At 45.2% G+C, this 16,660-nt stretch overlaps 1 protein-coding gene across 1 annotated transcript; it reads left to right on the forward strand.

Annotated features, from left to right (window-relative positions):
- The first annotated feature begins 2,966 nt into the window (after nucleotides 1-2,966).
- Nucleotides 2,967-4,616, forward strand: LOC118282687 (zona pellucida-like domain-containing protein 1). The gene has a single exon (XM_035603984.2). It carries the CDS (start codon nucleotides 3,059-3,061, stop codon nucleotides 4,217-4,219), a length of 1,161 nt encoding a protein of 386 aa, XP_035459877.1. The 5' UTR covers nucleotides 2,967-3,058; the 3' UTR covers nucleotides 4,220-4,616.
- Nucleotides 4,617-16,660: the final 12,044 nt, after the last annotated feature.

A 16,660-nucleotide genomic window follows, 5' to 3' on the forward strand; every position in this document is an offset into this window, starting at 1 on the left:
CACGAGGCCCAATCACAACGGAGGGGCCCCGGCAGGTCGCGACCTGTGCAGTGAAAAGAGCGACGGTGGGTTATATTTCTCCTCCGCGCAGAAAATCCCACCTCGTTTTTCTTCTTTCCCCTCTCTCCTTCTTGCCCCCCGCGTTTCCGTCCTCTGCGACTTCTCAGCGCCACGGACCCTCCGGCTGATGCGCAAGCCCGGACCATCAATCACCGAGGTCGGGGCGCTTTAACAGCCCGACGCAGCCGGGGCAGGGGGTGAGCAGGCAGAAGAGCAGGTGACCCTCCCCCCCCCCCCCCGTCATCCCTCAAACACCAGCCCCATAACTTTGACACAGTCCCGTTTGTCGTCCTTCCTCTCACTTCCTGGCCCGATGTCATCGCGATGTCATCGCCATTAATGAAGGCAACAAGAACGGGGGAATGACTCGCAGTTCAATTTTTTACGTTTCACAGGCAACGGTTTTGCAATATTTGCGACCAAAATGTCATAAACGTTCGGCAAAGTTGTTAGAAATTCCACGTCAGGCGGAAACTATCAAACTCTGACGCACATACAGTGCATGTGCTACTTACTGCGCAGGTGTGTGGCGACCTGTCAGTGTCTTATGGACTTACATAAAGGCAGACGGTGTCCTATTATAGAGGGGACATTTAAAAAAACTAAACTGGGTCATATTGAGGAATTTCCTCATAAGAGTGAAATGTATAGTGACATGTATAGTGCTCTTTGTGACCACTATTAACCCATTCATCAACCTACTAAACCTTAAGCTAGATATTCTCTCCTATCAATTACAACCATGCAGCTGAATTCTGACCCCGTTATAAGCTATCATATATCTGATTTTCAGTTTATGCTTGGCCCGACAATATTTAGTTATTCACAAAGAACAGGAGAACCTCCTCCTCTTCCATGAAGATTTGGTTTAATATGAGCGACCTCTCCGTCCTTTAACGTCGCTGCGATGTTTGGACTTAATATATTAACTTGATTTCTTTCTAGCGTTTGACTGATTTATCAGTTGGCTGAATAAACAATGCAGAAAAGATGTTACATTTACTTTTACATTTTACATATTAAAATGACTTATTAATAATCATTTCAAAAAGTCCAGTTCTACGTATTTGGTTGTATTTGTCTTTTCTTTGTAATTATAGATATTTCAAATAATGTTTGTGTTTAAACTGTGAATTCTCAAGCCTCAATCATTTTTTTTCCAATAAGGGTTTGATAACAACATCTAAGGAATCATTCATTTTTTTTATTTAATATATTTATTTCGGTAAATACATGGGTTTCGGAAATATTTTACTCCTCAATATCCGTATCTGTCCCCAAAAATCCATAGTCTATATTCTGGTTTGTTTATGTACATTTCATTTATTTCAGTGTTTATGTTTGCCAATATGCAAACTTTTGTTTTAAAGAATAAACAATGCAGAAAAGATGTACATTTATATTTACATTTATCTAATAAAAACTCATTTTAATTATCTTAGGTCCATTTCTACATAGTTGTATTTGTGTTTTCTCTGTAATTATAATTATTTAAAATAAAATATGTGTTCAAAATGTTACATATCAAGCCTCAATTACATGTTTTTTCAAAGGGTTTGCCAGAAACATTAATTTAAAAATATATTTCAGCCAATATATCGGTATCGAAAATATTTTACTCCCTAATATCGGTAGAAATCCGTATCAGTCGGGCTCTTCCCCTCTTTCTGTCCATAGTTCGGTCTATTCTGGTTTGTTTATGTAAGGTTCATTTATCTGACTGACAGATGTTTTGCAGCCCTGCCTGCACTCCGTCATGATTCAGTCAGAATGACTATCTTCGTCTCCGCTGACACTGCTTGGATTCGATTACCTTTGTAACACACCACAGGATCAGCTCGTCCTTTCATCCCCAACCTCTGAATAAACACAAGCAACAATGGCTGACCAATATATGCTGTTTGACAACATAATGGGCTGATGAGCCCCCCAAGTTTGACACAAACATGAAGCCAAAATCTGCCCCAAACCTCCTAATAAACACAATGGATAGGGTTTATTGATAGGGTCTACTGTTCTTCTTTTTTTTTCCTTATTACTTTTCACAATATTTTCCTACGTTGTATTTTCAACCACAAAAACCTGAATGCAAACCAACACCTACTGATTATACACGCATGTGTATGAAGGCAAATTATTTCAAAGACCTAATTTCTTTTGTGAGATCAAATTAAATGCAATCCAAAATAAGTCACATTGTGAGTTTCCCTTGAAGAAGAAAACCATCCAGTGTTGAGGAAAAAGAAAGTCTGAGAAAAAGGCTGAAAATTAACTGTCAAGTGTTTTGCTTTATTTCCTGTCCCTTTGTATATCTCACAACTCCACCAGTGTGATCTTTTTCTATTGGACCTTTGAGCAACCAGAAGTTACATTTCACGCTTAAGATGTTTGGTTTAACCTCAAAATTCTCCTTCCTCAATATGTTGTTTGTGACTTATAGTATTAATGCCAAAGAAATGTCAGGATAGATAATGAGCACAGTGGCCAAATGATCCAGTGGGTCACTGCCTCCTCTACTAGATCACAACTAGGTCATTACTGAAGCTGCTGGGGCTCAGACCGGATAGAAGAACCTTCACTGCATTGTGTGAACTTCTCAGGAAACCCTGTCATATAATGTTGACTTCACTTACTTCATGGGGGCTTGGTAATAGGGGGCATGAAAATCTAGATTTTAAGGCAAACTCAACAAAAGGAAAACGGCCATTGTCCCTGTATTTCAACACGGCTAGATGCTTCAGGTTTCAGTTGTTGCCCTTAGGATATGGTCCAGGCTTGAGTTCTCCCACTTAATACAATGCAGTTGTTCACAAATAGCAAGGTACTTGACCTTGTTTTGGACGAATCAGAGAAGACACACTTACCTATAAAGACCCCTGAATGTTGTCCCACTGCTGACACTTTAAACAAACTGAGAAGATCTACCAGCCTTCAGCAGCAGAGTCAAGATTTCGGAGATCAGAGATCAACAAATTCAAGGCGAAGCCGAAGAACAAAAATGAAGATTCTTTTACTTTTACTCACCTTGATAGTCAAAAGTAGTCAGCTAACACTGAATGAGTGTGGAGCAGAAGCAAGGCGGCCACAGGCCAATGATATCGCAGTGCAGTGTGGTACTTCATCCATTAGTCTGGCGGTCCAAATCTGCCCAGTCGTCTACACTGGCTACAACGAGACCCTGCTGATCCTGAACTCTATATTGGACACAACCTGCAGAGCAACCCTTGATGAATCTGTGAGTCCACCTGTTGCTCGGTTCAACTTCCCCTTAAATACGACCCAAGCCTGTGGAAGCGTATTCCGGACTACCAGTTCCGCCGGAACAGGTATATTCTCAGACTTCTCCAACATCCAGACGGTCAACATCAGCGGCATAGTTCGGTCTGTTGATCTCACGACAGGCACAGTCACTTACAACGCTGAGCTGAAGTACTACTACTCTTGCGCCTATCCCTTAGAGTATCTGATCAACAACACCCAGATAGATGTGTCATCTTCCTCCATTGCAATCAAGGACAACAATGGGAGTTTCATCAGCACCCTGAGCATGGAGCTGTTCAGTGACAGCCAATACACAATACCGATGGTCATTCCACAGCTGGGGATTGAATTGAGGACCAAGGTATATGTTGAGGTCAAGGCCACCAACTTGACAGGCCAGTACCATGTCTTGCTTGACCGGTGCTATGCATCCATCTCGCCACTGCCCTCCAACTCCAGCTTCTTCAACCTGCTCGTCCCCTGCTCCAAGGATCAGTTCACCACCATTATTGAGAATGGAGACAGCCAGAGCTCCCGCTTCCACTTCCCGGCCTTCCGCTTCATCGAGCAGCAGGACGAGACGGTGTCCACCTACCACCTCCACTGCATCACCCGGCTTTGTGAGAAGAGCACCTGCACTACATTCAAGAAATGCAGCAACCGGAGGAAACGAAACACCCTGGACACATCTGAAGAGGGTATAAGCAAAACTTACACAATCACCTCTCGAGAGATCATCACCAAAGCCAAGACTGCCGAGTCCAAAGAGGAACCCCTCCTTGCAGAGGAAGGAGATGAATCCACCGTAGGGCTCGGTGTGGCTGTTGGCGTTCTCACTGTTGCTTGCCTTATTGGCGTCAGTGTTGCAGCTGTATTTTACAAAAGGCTCAGGAACTAAGGAGGTACCAGTGAGCTGAAATGCAGAGTACTTGCATAAGGCCTATGGGCCAAACAATTTGCGAGGTGTAGTGTATCTGCACCCTCATTTTAGTTTTCTGGTGGAGGACTGGGCTCAGCTCATCAACACATCTGTTGGGAGATCTCTGTCTGTCAGTTACTGTAGTCCTAATTGTGTATCATTCCTGGAGAGATAGTTGGGAGAACGGCGCATCTTTAGAGGATTCAGTAGATTTTTGTTAGTGTCATACATTCCTTATACCTTAAATGGACAAATAGAAGCTTTTAGTGTTAATGCCTGTCCGCACTTTATAAGCTTTGAAAAAAAAAATTCATAGGGGTAAAAGAATGGGAACTGGAGGGTAAAATATAGAAGAAAGAAAAAAACAGAAAAATCTCAGTTTGTAGCCTAAATGTTGAATGTTTTGAAAGTGAAGTCAGAGTACCTTTCAAAGTATTAACTCTAATTTATTGAATTATTCTCTTAATTAAGCTGTTTAACTGAAAATGCGACACTGCCTGATACCAGAAGCTGCTTGCTTCACTGAGTTGACATCAGCTTTTTGAACTAATCCATTAATCGAGTCCATAAAGCACCTTTGGCCCCACCGCCCTTGTACTCATGTCCTGCAAGCACACGCAAGTTTTTTAGTAGCACATACAATACTCAAAAGACGAAGGTGTGGTTGTCCAATGAAATACAAAGTACCTGTATGTTGAAGCTATTTTCCTTCTTTGTTAACCATCGCTGATTTCTCACCCTACTGCTGTTTGAAACTAACTACTGTTAAAAAATAAACTGAATTCATCAATGTCAGTGCTCTTCATTTATGTTTAGATGTGTGTGACTGTACAGGGGAGAAGTTCCAAATAATACATAAAATAAAATTAAAATGGCTACCCAAAAAAGTTAACTAAAATGTGTATTGGTCTTTTAATCTGAACTGTTGCCACATAATGTCATGTTTTTTTTCAACAACAATCAATACGAATACCTAAAAAGTGTTATTGTCATAAAAGTAGTAATTCGTTCACCATTTTTGGACACATGCTTGAACTTGATGACTGAACATCAATAGTCAAATAGCAAACACGAAAGAACATGCCATCTATAAATTTACAGTAAACTATAAGGCAAACTAAATACATTATGCATATCTTTATAAAATCACTTATAGGCATACCTACAAGTGTAGGGATACGTCTCCTGCCTCTGTAAAACTGAAGGTTTCCCCTTCTCCTGTGTTAAAGTCTCCAGAGTTCTCACGGCTGCCGCCTCAAGCCCCTTAAGGCCAGTGTATATGTCAGAGGAGGAAGCAGTCTGACTATCTGGATACATCGGGCAGTATATCTCTGACCCCGCTGGGCCACGACTGCCCCGTCTCACTGTGATGTGCTCCGGAGGTGAAGGTTGATGAATGGAAAGTAGAAAAGTAGATGCCGGGGGTTATACGACCAGACGTGAGATGAAACGTTTTCACTAATAATTCTTTGTGCTCGTTTGAGTCTTTCTGGAGTGCTTTCTGGACAGGTAGTTTCCTGCCTCAGGAAACTGGGTAATGCTGAAAAGTATATCAATACTGATGCAAACCTTTTGAACCAGAAAGTTACAGCAACACAATAGCATTTCTGTAAACCTGCTTGGAGACATACAGGACACAGGATACATCCAAATCAACTCAGACATCTAAAGGACATAATTTGCTGCCAACAACAAATTAAGTCATATATTATGCTGTCTGGCCATTTCCAGGTAATAATTTACGGCCACATATATGAATTACAATCTGGACGACAATGGGAACTTTACAAGTCTTTGCTTTGGTTGCTACTCTTACAGCTGCTACACAGATACAACTCACACGGTGGCCGTGAAGAGCAGAACTCAACAACAACAGAATAAAATAAAAATAGTCAATAACGCATGAAGCACAATGAGAACAAAGAACATACATGTGACAAAGCAAAAGGAAATAAATAAAGGTGAAATATGCAAATCCTGGAAATCAAGTTGGTGATTGCATGGGACTTCCTATGAGTCGGGCCTGGCAACATCTTCCGGTAGTAATAGTAGTAGTAGTAGTAGTAGCAGTAATAGTAATAGTAATAGTTATTGATTGACAGCTGTGAGTTCCCACCCCTGACTTTCTGGTTGGTTACGACGGTGAGGCAAAAATTTTGTTGTTTGCTTTGTCTTTACTTTAATTTCTCCATTTTCTTAAATGTTGTTTTGCGCCGCACTTCAACGCCTACATACAGATTACCCTCTAGTAGCCATAATATATATGTATACCATACATATAGCTGTACTGAACTGAGTGAAAAATATGACTCCATGCAAGGTAAGGAAGTATAATATCCTTTGGAATAAAGTTTATTTGTAACATTTCCAGCTAACTGGCGAAATCGAGCCAACCCACTGGTTAAGTATTGACTTTTGATCAGCCAGGGGCAGTAAAAGTTAACGAAAGACTACTATAATTATTTGCAAATACAGTACAGCACAGTAGAGTATAACCCAGGTCTGTAGAGAATAAGTCACCCTTAGCCTCATGCTTTAAAAGAGCTGTAAATGGCAAGCTAGTCACTACTGTAACTGTCCACTGTGGGGAAGAAAAAAAAAGGATACAGAATGAAATGTGATGGAAAATCCAGACTTTCAGTAGAAACATTTGGCATTGTTGAACATCTCTTACTGTAAGCCTACCCACACACACACACACGAACCACATGGTGCACGTTATCCACGGGCTTCATGCTAAAACCCCTAAACCTGATCAGATCGTTACTGTAAGACATGGGCAAATGTGGATTTGAAAGGTTTCCCAGAGTCATGCTGGGTTTGATCTATGGCAGTTTAACATCCAGCGAGGTTTTGGCGAGGAAATGATAAGAGCTGAGGAGAGAGAACAAGAGGAAGAAAGAAAGAGATGGAGAGAGACGGAGTAGGAAGGAGGCCCATTTTTTTTTTGATTGCCCTCCCGTGTATAGGCATTATATATTCTATGAGATTTATTCTCTAAGGCTTTTTTTTTTTCGGGGGAGTTTAGTGCTGGGAAAGTCTATTTGTCTGCCCGACTTGTCCCTGACTCCAGCTGGCATGTGCATGTACAGTTTTGTATGCAGCAGATTGAATTTCATTTATGCTCAGATTCACGCTCCGGTCAAAATCTCAGAGGCAGAGCTGCAGAAAAGTCTCATTGGCCGAGTGGAACCTCAAAGAGGTTTTGTGGCTCCAGTTGGCCTGAAAGTGTACTGGAAGGGCAGAGAGAAGGAAGGAATCTAGGTTTTCTAGGTTTTAGTTATTAATTCTACTTAAACGTAATGTTTCTCTGGTTATTTGGAAGGTTTCTGAAAGACTTTAAACGTGACTTTTGTTGTTTGATTGCAGAGCGAAAGAGATCTAGGCTTTTTCACAGTCGCCACTTTCACTTGTTGGTTACTTATAATATTGCCAACGGTCCTGCTCCATTCAAGAGTAAGTCATGACAGAGTAACGGTGAGCCGACATGCACAGCACCCGGACACCGAAACAGAAGCAGGCAAAGGTAATCTTATCATTTACAACTGGAGGTGAAAGATGTGAAAAGACTTCCAGACATCGTGGTAAGCTCATGCCGGCGATAGTTCCAGTCGGGAAATTCGAGCGAGGCTAAACAGCATGGGATATGGAATAAAAAGCTGCAATAAAAAGCCTGTAGTGAAATCAGAAACCACCTGGCTTTTCAGAGAGTTTTATATCAGCGTTATGTATCCTCCGATGGCCCTAATGGCCTCGCCGCGCTGATACAGTACGTATGACAACGGCCTTGAGCAGCGGTAGTGACACGATCGCCGAGCATGCTAAACGTATTACTTGGGTTTACGGCTTAGCAGCGGGAGGCGGGCGGGCTGGGAGACGGAGGAAACGGGAGGAGGAAGACCTGCTGTCCGCAAAGCAGACGAGAGAGTGCATGTGTGGGAAAAGGTAACCTGCCTATAACTAGAAGCCATTTTGTTTTGGGTTGATTTATCCATCAACATCTAGATTTTTTAAATTTCCTCTATTGGTCCTTCTCAGTTTTATGCGTGTTCTATTAAGATGTGGAGCTCAGCTTCTGCCTCCTGGTCAGCAACCTTCCTCGTCAGGTGCAGATTGGCGAGTTTGGAGAAAAGAATACAGACGCACGATTTCAGCTCCATAAATCTGGCCTTCCCCGCGGAGAGAGATGAAACCTCCTCCTACAGAGTTGGCATTGGCAGACAGAGGGAGCGTCGTATATCATATCAACGTGGGCCCCCGCGGTTCACATTAGAGACGGACAACCTTGCAACAATCTAGATCTCTTACTTCCTTCCACCTGATGAACAAGAAATGAAAATGCATCAATATCTGCTCCTTGTGATTTTATGCGATTCTAATATTTGAGATTTTGTAAAGCATACAACGTCAGGCAATGTTCCGCTCAGTATGAATTTTCATACATTTTTGTTATTCAACGAAGTCACACATCATAGCGTAAAAATTTGCCCATCAAATACCTGCAAAGATAATGACGTTCCCATTAGCTCAGCTGCTTAACTCCGTTTTTCAGCGCTAATAAGCAAATGCTAACACAATGTATGAGTCTGGTGGACATCACTGTGAGCATGTTAGCATGCTAACAGCCCCAAAGAGCATGTAGCCTATAGCTGCACACGTCTAGAGACTAACCCTTGGTTTGGAGAAAAAAAAAAAAAAATTGATCGCATTAAGTTGCACGCATTCCTTCCCCACACACACACACACACACACACACACACACACATACACACACACACACACACACACTATAGTAACAGGAGTAGATAAAAAGCAATACATGCAAGAAACGTATACTGATGCATCAAACCCACATGGCGCTGATTGAGCCAAGTCGTCTCTCCGTCCGTCAGGAGGCCAAGTCCTCAAGTGTCTCCACAGACGTGACCCTCCCTCGCCGGAGAGAGAGATTTACTGTTCACTTAACGTCCCAGATCTGGGTTCATGTGTTTTGGTTTGCAATCTGAATGAGTTTTTTTAAAATTTATTTTGGTCATTAATGAAAATGGGAAACATTTCAACAGTAAATGCTTGTTGACCCCCAAACTCCAATTGTGCACCCCCCAAAAAATGGGAGGGATCAGGCCCGCATGGTCTCTCCATCTGAAATTACATCCCGTGGTGTTTCCGAGCACTGGCACTGTGTGTGTGTGTGTGTGTGTGTGTGTGTGTGTGTCGTGCAGGACACAGGGTCCCTTCACTGCCGAACAGCTGTGTAAATGTGCTCAAAGACGTTTGAGTCACCGGGCAAAATAGCTGAAGTGATCAGAGTGATCAGCTGCTCATCTGTCACCTGCCCTCTCCAGAAACACTGACGGCGTTTTCATTCAGTAGTTTTTATCCAATTTACGGGAATCTGCAGTAAAATCTTCCCCGGATCCAAAAAGAAAATAACAAGGGGGGCATTCAATCTGTGAGCAATTTCAATCCAACCAAAATTGAAGTGAAAATTGAACACGTAGCACGAGGGACGGGCGATGGACGATCGGGCCTCCCTGCGTTGCGTCCCCAGCGGGAGACGTGCCGAGTGAGGACCCCACGTTTATCCCTCCGTGGGGAGAGGGCTGTCACTGCCGAATTCCTGCGAATGAGGTATGGCGGCCGATCCCCGCGAGCCCGGATGGTTCACCGCCGCAGGTCCGACGCGGACGTGACACTTCCACAGTGGGGTTTGGACCCCCGGGGAGCGGCTAATGCCGGCGGTCTTAAGAGGGGTCGGCGGCGAGTTATTCAGATGCCTGGTCGGAGCTGTGACAATAGCCGAGGAGGTTGAGGATGAGCCGACTCACCGGGGAGCTTTCAGTGACGAGTCAGACGAGACGAGTGTCAAAATACGACCAGAAGGTGTGTCGGCGTGCAGCAGCCGTAAAAAAAACCAATGGAGAGAAGTTGTGAAAGTCCATGAGAGTTGGAACAATCCCATTCATTTCATTGAATATTATATGCAAATCAGATTCCTTCGTTTCCCAGCGAGTCAAATTTCCCGCAGTTTGCCTTTCGCGCACGACGGACGCGGCGGCGGGAGTCAGATGCGTTCACCCCAACGGGAACTTGGGTAGATGACAATAATATCGTTTTCATCTGCAGTCGTCGACACGCTGCTGTGTGTCTCACTCGGAACATTTTCTGGAAGATTTTATTTGGGGCTGCCGGCTGGAAAAGTTCTGGAAAATGACAGCAGCAACCTGAAGCCCCACAGGGAAGAGGGTTAGGGGTTAGGCGTTTTAATTATTTAACATTATTAGAGTCTGCTGCCTGTTCTATAACATCTGACAGTTGAACGACAGGACGTCACGTCACATACAGTGAAAGACGGACGGCTGATGATCGACTGATCTAAAATGAGAATACTCTTCTCGATTTAAACCGTTTCGTCACATTGAAGTGGTTTCATGAAGAGATTTGTTCGCCCTCCGACTCGCTCTGTGTTCAAGGTGACAGAGGAACGCCGCCTTCTCTGTTTCCATGTCCTTCTGTGGGAGGAATTTATTTGTGAAGACTCAGGAATAAGGGTGCCTGGACGATGCCGCTGATTCGCCGTTGAAAGGATCCTCCAGTGACGAACCCTCCAATGACAGGAAGACGCTGGACCGACTAACTGAACCCGGGTACAGCCGCTGACCTGACGGGATGGGACAGGTCGTCCGGGGCCGGGCGCAAACTACACTGTGAGTTGAGGGGCGAGAAGCTGATTCACGTGCGAATCGGTTCTCGTAAAAGAGAGAGTCGACGAGAGGAGCCGATTAGCGGACACGATGACAACCTGCTCAACACATGCGGCCTCCTCCTTTATTTACTGTCTGCCGACAGCAAAGGTCGCCTCAAAGTCACCCAGGCCGCCTCCGCGCGCCCGGAACAAACACCTTCTCCCCTTTGACACACTGTCGTTGTAACTCACCGACTCACTGCTGTGAGTGTAAAAAATGATATTTATGAAATATCCAGGGGACCGGTTCTCGAACCGGTTCCCTTCAGGCCTGTTAGAACGTTGGTGTTTTCTCAGGGACCGAGTTCACCGAGCCCGAGTTTTCCACCAGTTTGGGGGGAAATCCTACAATCAGGGACGCGTGTCATCGAAAGGAGGACGGACAGGAGAAGTAAACAGTTGTAGCAAGATGGCGGGACGCATCCAACACTTTTCGCACATTCGCTATTGTAGATATTTCTTTGAATCGGAAAAATGACTCAGAATGACGTGTTTCGCACAAAATGAATGACATGTAAAAAAACAAATTAAAAGAACTACATTCGACAACAACACGCCGACCAACGTCGCCACGGCTCACACTTTATTTGGGGGGGGGGTGCCGACCTTCCGGACCTCTCTGGCTCCGGAACCAGTTTCTATTTGGGTCGAAACGCTCCGGACCGTTCAAAGACCCACGCGATGTCCGCCTGAGGCCCCGGGCGAGCATCATGCCTGCAGCGTCTCTCATCACACTTTGGACCTTCCATCTCCGATATCTCACTCAGTTGTTCTCGGTGGTGTCCTTGGCTGAAACGCTCCCGCCCCCCCCCCCCCCACCGAAGGCCGACCCGGAGCCAGCAGGCCGCGTTACTCTGCTGTACGAGGAAAGAGAACGATAGAGCCGTAGTCTGGGAGAGTTATTTTTTTAAAAAAAAGGTTCGACACCCACGGCCACCTCACACACACACACACACACACACACGCACGCACACGCACGTGCACACCATCACCCCTTCATCCCCGGCATGTCAGACCTGCGGTGGAGCGTGTAATCGTAACACCATGTCCGAGGCTGGAGGGGAACTCGCAGGCCAAATTGTCCATGTCATCGCCCGGCCCTGGCTGTGAAATAGTGGATCTGACATCATCGCCCCTCGTGGGGGGGGGGGGGGGGGGGGGTTGCCGTGGATACAATGGAAGAGTTAGATTGGGGGTGACGCGGTCGGGATCCTTGTGTCTGTGGAAGTCATTAGGATCGATTTCCCCAGGTACACATTTAAAATTATTACCTGCATGTTCCTTTTTTCCGCTCTCCTTTTCTTCCCACCACTCGGCTTCCCCTCCGTCTTCCTGCCCGTCTTTATTTTGTAATTTGTCACTTCCTGAAGATGTCTTTCTTCCGACACATCGGGTCCGTCTGGAGAAGCACGGGGAGTTAAACAACGACAAGAGTCACACTCTCAATTTGTTCTCACACATTCGGCACTTTTGGTCCAAAATGTCCAAATAGAGTTTGATGCAGTTTAGCTATTTTAGTTTTTGCACTGGGACACTTTTCACATTTGGCAGTTTAACGTCTTAGGCACGTTGGTTTTAGTATTTATTTGTGTTCATGTTTAACTGAAAGCACTTTCTTTCCCTAAACTAAACCTAACCACCGGCGAACTCCGGTCTCTGGAGGGACAGTCGGTCGCCATGACGCCCAACCGCATCCCGAGGCCCATAACACATGTAGCCCTTGATTCATTCATCCATTCAGTCATTAATGAATAATTGCGTCTTAGCAATAAAGACAGCAACTGTGCCACCACACCGTTACTGGGAAAGCAGTTCAGAGGGTTATTCTCTAGGATTCCTGTTGAAACAATCACATTCCGATCTAGTTCATTTTGTCAGAATTTACACGTAAATAGAGAAAAAAATGTGGGTGAACACACCCAGCTGTGATGTCCTGGGGTCCTGAATGACCTCACGACGGAGGCGAAGCGAGAAGTTGAACCGCTGGAATTCGGTCAGCACAAGACTTTTAGGGGATGTTGACAAACTATTTACGCATATTAGTAATTTGTAGTCAGGACGCCGTTAGTGTCGCAGACTCATCGATGCATTTACAACTGCAGCACCCAGACAAGGAGTCAAGGCTGTTTTCCAGGTGGGAAGCCGGTTGAGGGATCGTGGCGCTGCACTCCCATTGGCTGTCACATATATCATATATTAAATATCAGATCAGAGTATCAGATAACTTTGTGCACTAAAGGTGGCGTGTCCTTGGATGTTGTTGCACCTGACCCGTCCCACCGTGCCCTCTCTTTCAGCGGCTGCGGCCTCGGGGGGGGGGGGGCTCCGGCCCCTCGCCGATTCTTTTTAAGTGTTTGACAGGTGAAATATGTCGGGGCCTAATCTCAAGGCCAGAGAGAGAACATCATTCCCGACCTTGGGAGTTTCACATGCAAATACATTCTCGAGGAGACAAACCGTCGACCCCCTGACGACCCCCATAGTTTACCACGCACACGCACGCACACGCACGCACGCGCACATGTTCTCACGCGGGCGACTTCTTCAAATCAATCACTCACTTTAAAAACTGGAAGAAAAAAAAAAGAAAGAAAAAAAAGGTAAATGCACTCACGCCGTTAATCCATCCCTCAGAGAAAAACAACCGCTTCTCATTATTCCCAGATGAAAGAAAGAAAACGACGTCTTCTAGATATAGTGTGTGTGTGTGTGTGTGTGTGTGTGTGTGTGGTTTATTTCGGAGTGAAGCCTCGTCTGCACATAAACACCTGCAACATGAGGCCGGTCCCGTTTTACTCCGCCGCCAAGAGCACTCCCATCCATCTCCTCCATTTGGACGGCGTGTGCTTGATTTGGACGCGACGCGGAGGAGTTTCACCCGGTGGGAGCCGCGAAGTCGCCATCCGGACATTTGCGGGATTCGACGCGCAACTTGTTGCGAAGTTGCGCGGCAGAAGGAGATCGGTGCAAGCGGGCTTCCCCGCGTCTGATGCAGCTTGACAAAGAGTGGCTATTATCCACAGATACGAATAATAATAATAATAATAATTGGACCGTGACCTCTGTTTGATCGGACAAGGTCACAAGTCGTGTGACGAGAAAACTGAACAGAGATTAAAAAAAAAAACAATAGGGGGAAAACAACCTTCAGCTCCTCCTGTTGCAAAGGATGTTTCAAGAACAGTGTCGGTCTCGAAAGCTGTCGTGATGCTCACTAGATTTTTTAAAACTTGACTTTAAAATTGGAACTGTACAACATAAAGACCATGTACCTGACATGCCCGACAGTTTAGCAACAGGATCGAATGGGGGATAGAACTTTGTCCGCCGTGATGTCGTAGTTATCCGGTATTTGCCCTCAACATCGGGCTGCCAGGACGTATCCTCGACTCCGGGTGAGGAGTGTGACCGCCACACACACACACACACACACACACGCGCGCACAAACACACACACACACACACACACACACACACACACACACACACACACACACACACACACACACACACACACACACACACACACACACACACACACACACACACACACACACACACACACACACACACACACACACACACACACACACACACACACACCTGTTGGAAGACGGATGTTCGCAGGTGTCACATGGTGAAAGTGTGGAACATTTTTCAGCCGGAGGAACAAAAAGGGCTGCGTCCATCCATTAAACCCCACCCACCTACATCTGCCCCGGCCGCGTGCGCGCACACACGCACGTACGCGCACACACACACACACACGCGCAGGTTTCTGGGTCTGTACAGTCCATTGACGAGAGCTGAGGGATGGAAAGCAGGTCGGTTACGTCCGCTCCGGGCTTGTTAACACAATTCTTCTCTCACCCACAACATGAAATCGGGGGGGAAAAGGCCACATACATGAACTCTCATTGACATCTGAGGAATTTTTAGCTGAGGCTCCAACAGAAAAAAGAAAAAGAAAAAAGGTTCAGTGCGTCAGATTTATTGGATCTTTAGGCAGAAATGGAAAAATAGTATGAAGAATTATGTTTTATATGAAAGCAATCACTAGTCACCCGGGGTCCTCCGAGTCCACATGGTGCTACAGTGGCTCAACAGGAACAAACTCAACTACGGCTCTCGGGCGGCTGTTTTGCATTTTTTTCCTTTTTTAAATGTCACCTGAAGGCCACCGTAGATCCGGAGATGCCACTAAATCCTGCACACTTTTAGTTCTTCGGGCCGCTGCTCATCTCTGCTTGACACTTGTGGCGTGGGCAGAAGAACGTGGAGATTTAAAATACACGAATAAGGTCCAGTCGGCCAAGAATCAAACGGGGGGACTGGTGCCGTAAGGGCCCGTGAAGTGAGGAGGCTAAGCATCAGTTATTTAAAGGTTATTTAATTCCCTAAAGAGTTAATAAAGTCCAGAGTATTTTACCAGAGGGAGTCCAAACTTTTGCACATGCCACAATTAATATCATGATAATAATAACTCCCCCCCCCCCCCAATTTTTAAGTTAATGAAATAAAAAGTATTAGTATTAGAAGGAATGGTAATTTTTTATGTTTGTTATGGCTGCTGTTTTTTTTATTATATATATATATATATATATATATATATATATATATATATATTCACATCAAATTGTTGTTTTTTTTTGCATGAAACTGTATGATGTGTTCTCATAGTGTATAATGAGATCTGCTCTCTCCGTCCGGTCAGACGGCGTCTGTCGCGGGGAACAGGTGGTGGACACGTGCCGCTGCAGGACGACTGTGAGGCTCACATTCCTCATCCGAACTACGTCTCTGTCATCAAAGGACTTCTTAAAGAAAAAACGGGAGGTTGGACATCTTGACAGATGTGACGACCTGTCAAGATCAATATTGCAAAAGCGCGTCTGCTTTGTCCAGATAAAATAGGACAAACGTGAGAGAGGGACAGAGGACGCGGTGAAAGAGGAGAGCGCGAGGAAGGAACGGTATCCGACGATGTGTGAGAAAAAACAACATGAGGATTCATACTAACAAGGGGGGAAAAGAAGGAGCGTTATCCGAGAGGAGAGGACGAGAGGTCCACGCGCAGCCCGTACTCGCTCCGAATCTGGATTCTGGTCTCCCTCAGACCAAACAGTGAGGTGATCCACACCGTGTGCAGGGAGACCTGGCTGAGGAGGGGCCCCCCATCTGAGCAGGGCCCCGTGGAGCAGGTCTGGTGGGGGTTTCGTGAACGGAGGCGGAGGACGAGCATCGGTCCCGCCGACGCGACAGAGAGTTTCTTTTTCGCCCCTCTTCAATTTCACCTGCAAGCCGCCAGTGGGGCAGACGCATCAGATCTTATGCGTTGTCATAGAGACCGGCTGACGTCATTATGAGACTTTTGGGGTTCAATGGGTTTATCCCTGGATGTAGCCCTTTTTGATACGGTCACACTATTTACATGACAGCTGTTGCAATATCACGGAATTAATGATAATCATCATATAAATTCTTTTTTTTTTATTGATATTGGGCTGATGATGCGACTTTAATAATGTTGTGTAAATTTGCCTCTTCATTCAGATGGTTTGCTTTCTCTCTCCCTCTATGGATAAAAACAAAAATGCAAAATCATTGACCACCTCGGTATCCGTCTTGTCTTTTATTATTTTTATTGTTTCATTTCTCTCTCTTTGCATTTTTCT

This window comes from Scophthalmus maximus, chromosome 14 (assembly GCF_022379125.1).
Source record: "Scophthalmus maximus strain ysfricsl-2021 chromosome 14, ASM2237912v1, whole genome shotgun sequence".
NCBI classification, from domain to species: domain Eukaryota; kingdom Metazoa; phylum Chordata; class Actinopteri; order Pleuronectiformes; family Scophthalmidae; genus Scophthalmus; species Scophthalmus maximus.

What these genes read in the sequence shown, in the direction of transcription:
- LOC118282687 (XM_035603984.2), top strand. Translation starts at nt 3,059, where the DNA reads ATGAAGATTCTTTTACTTTTACTCACCTTGATAGTCAAAAGTAGTCAG.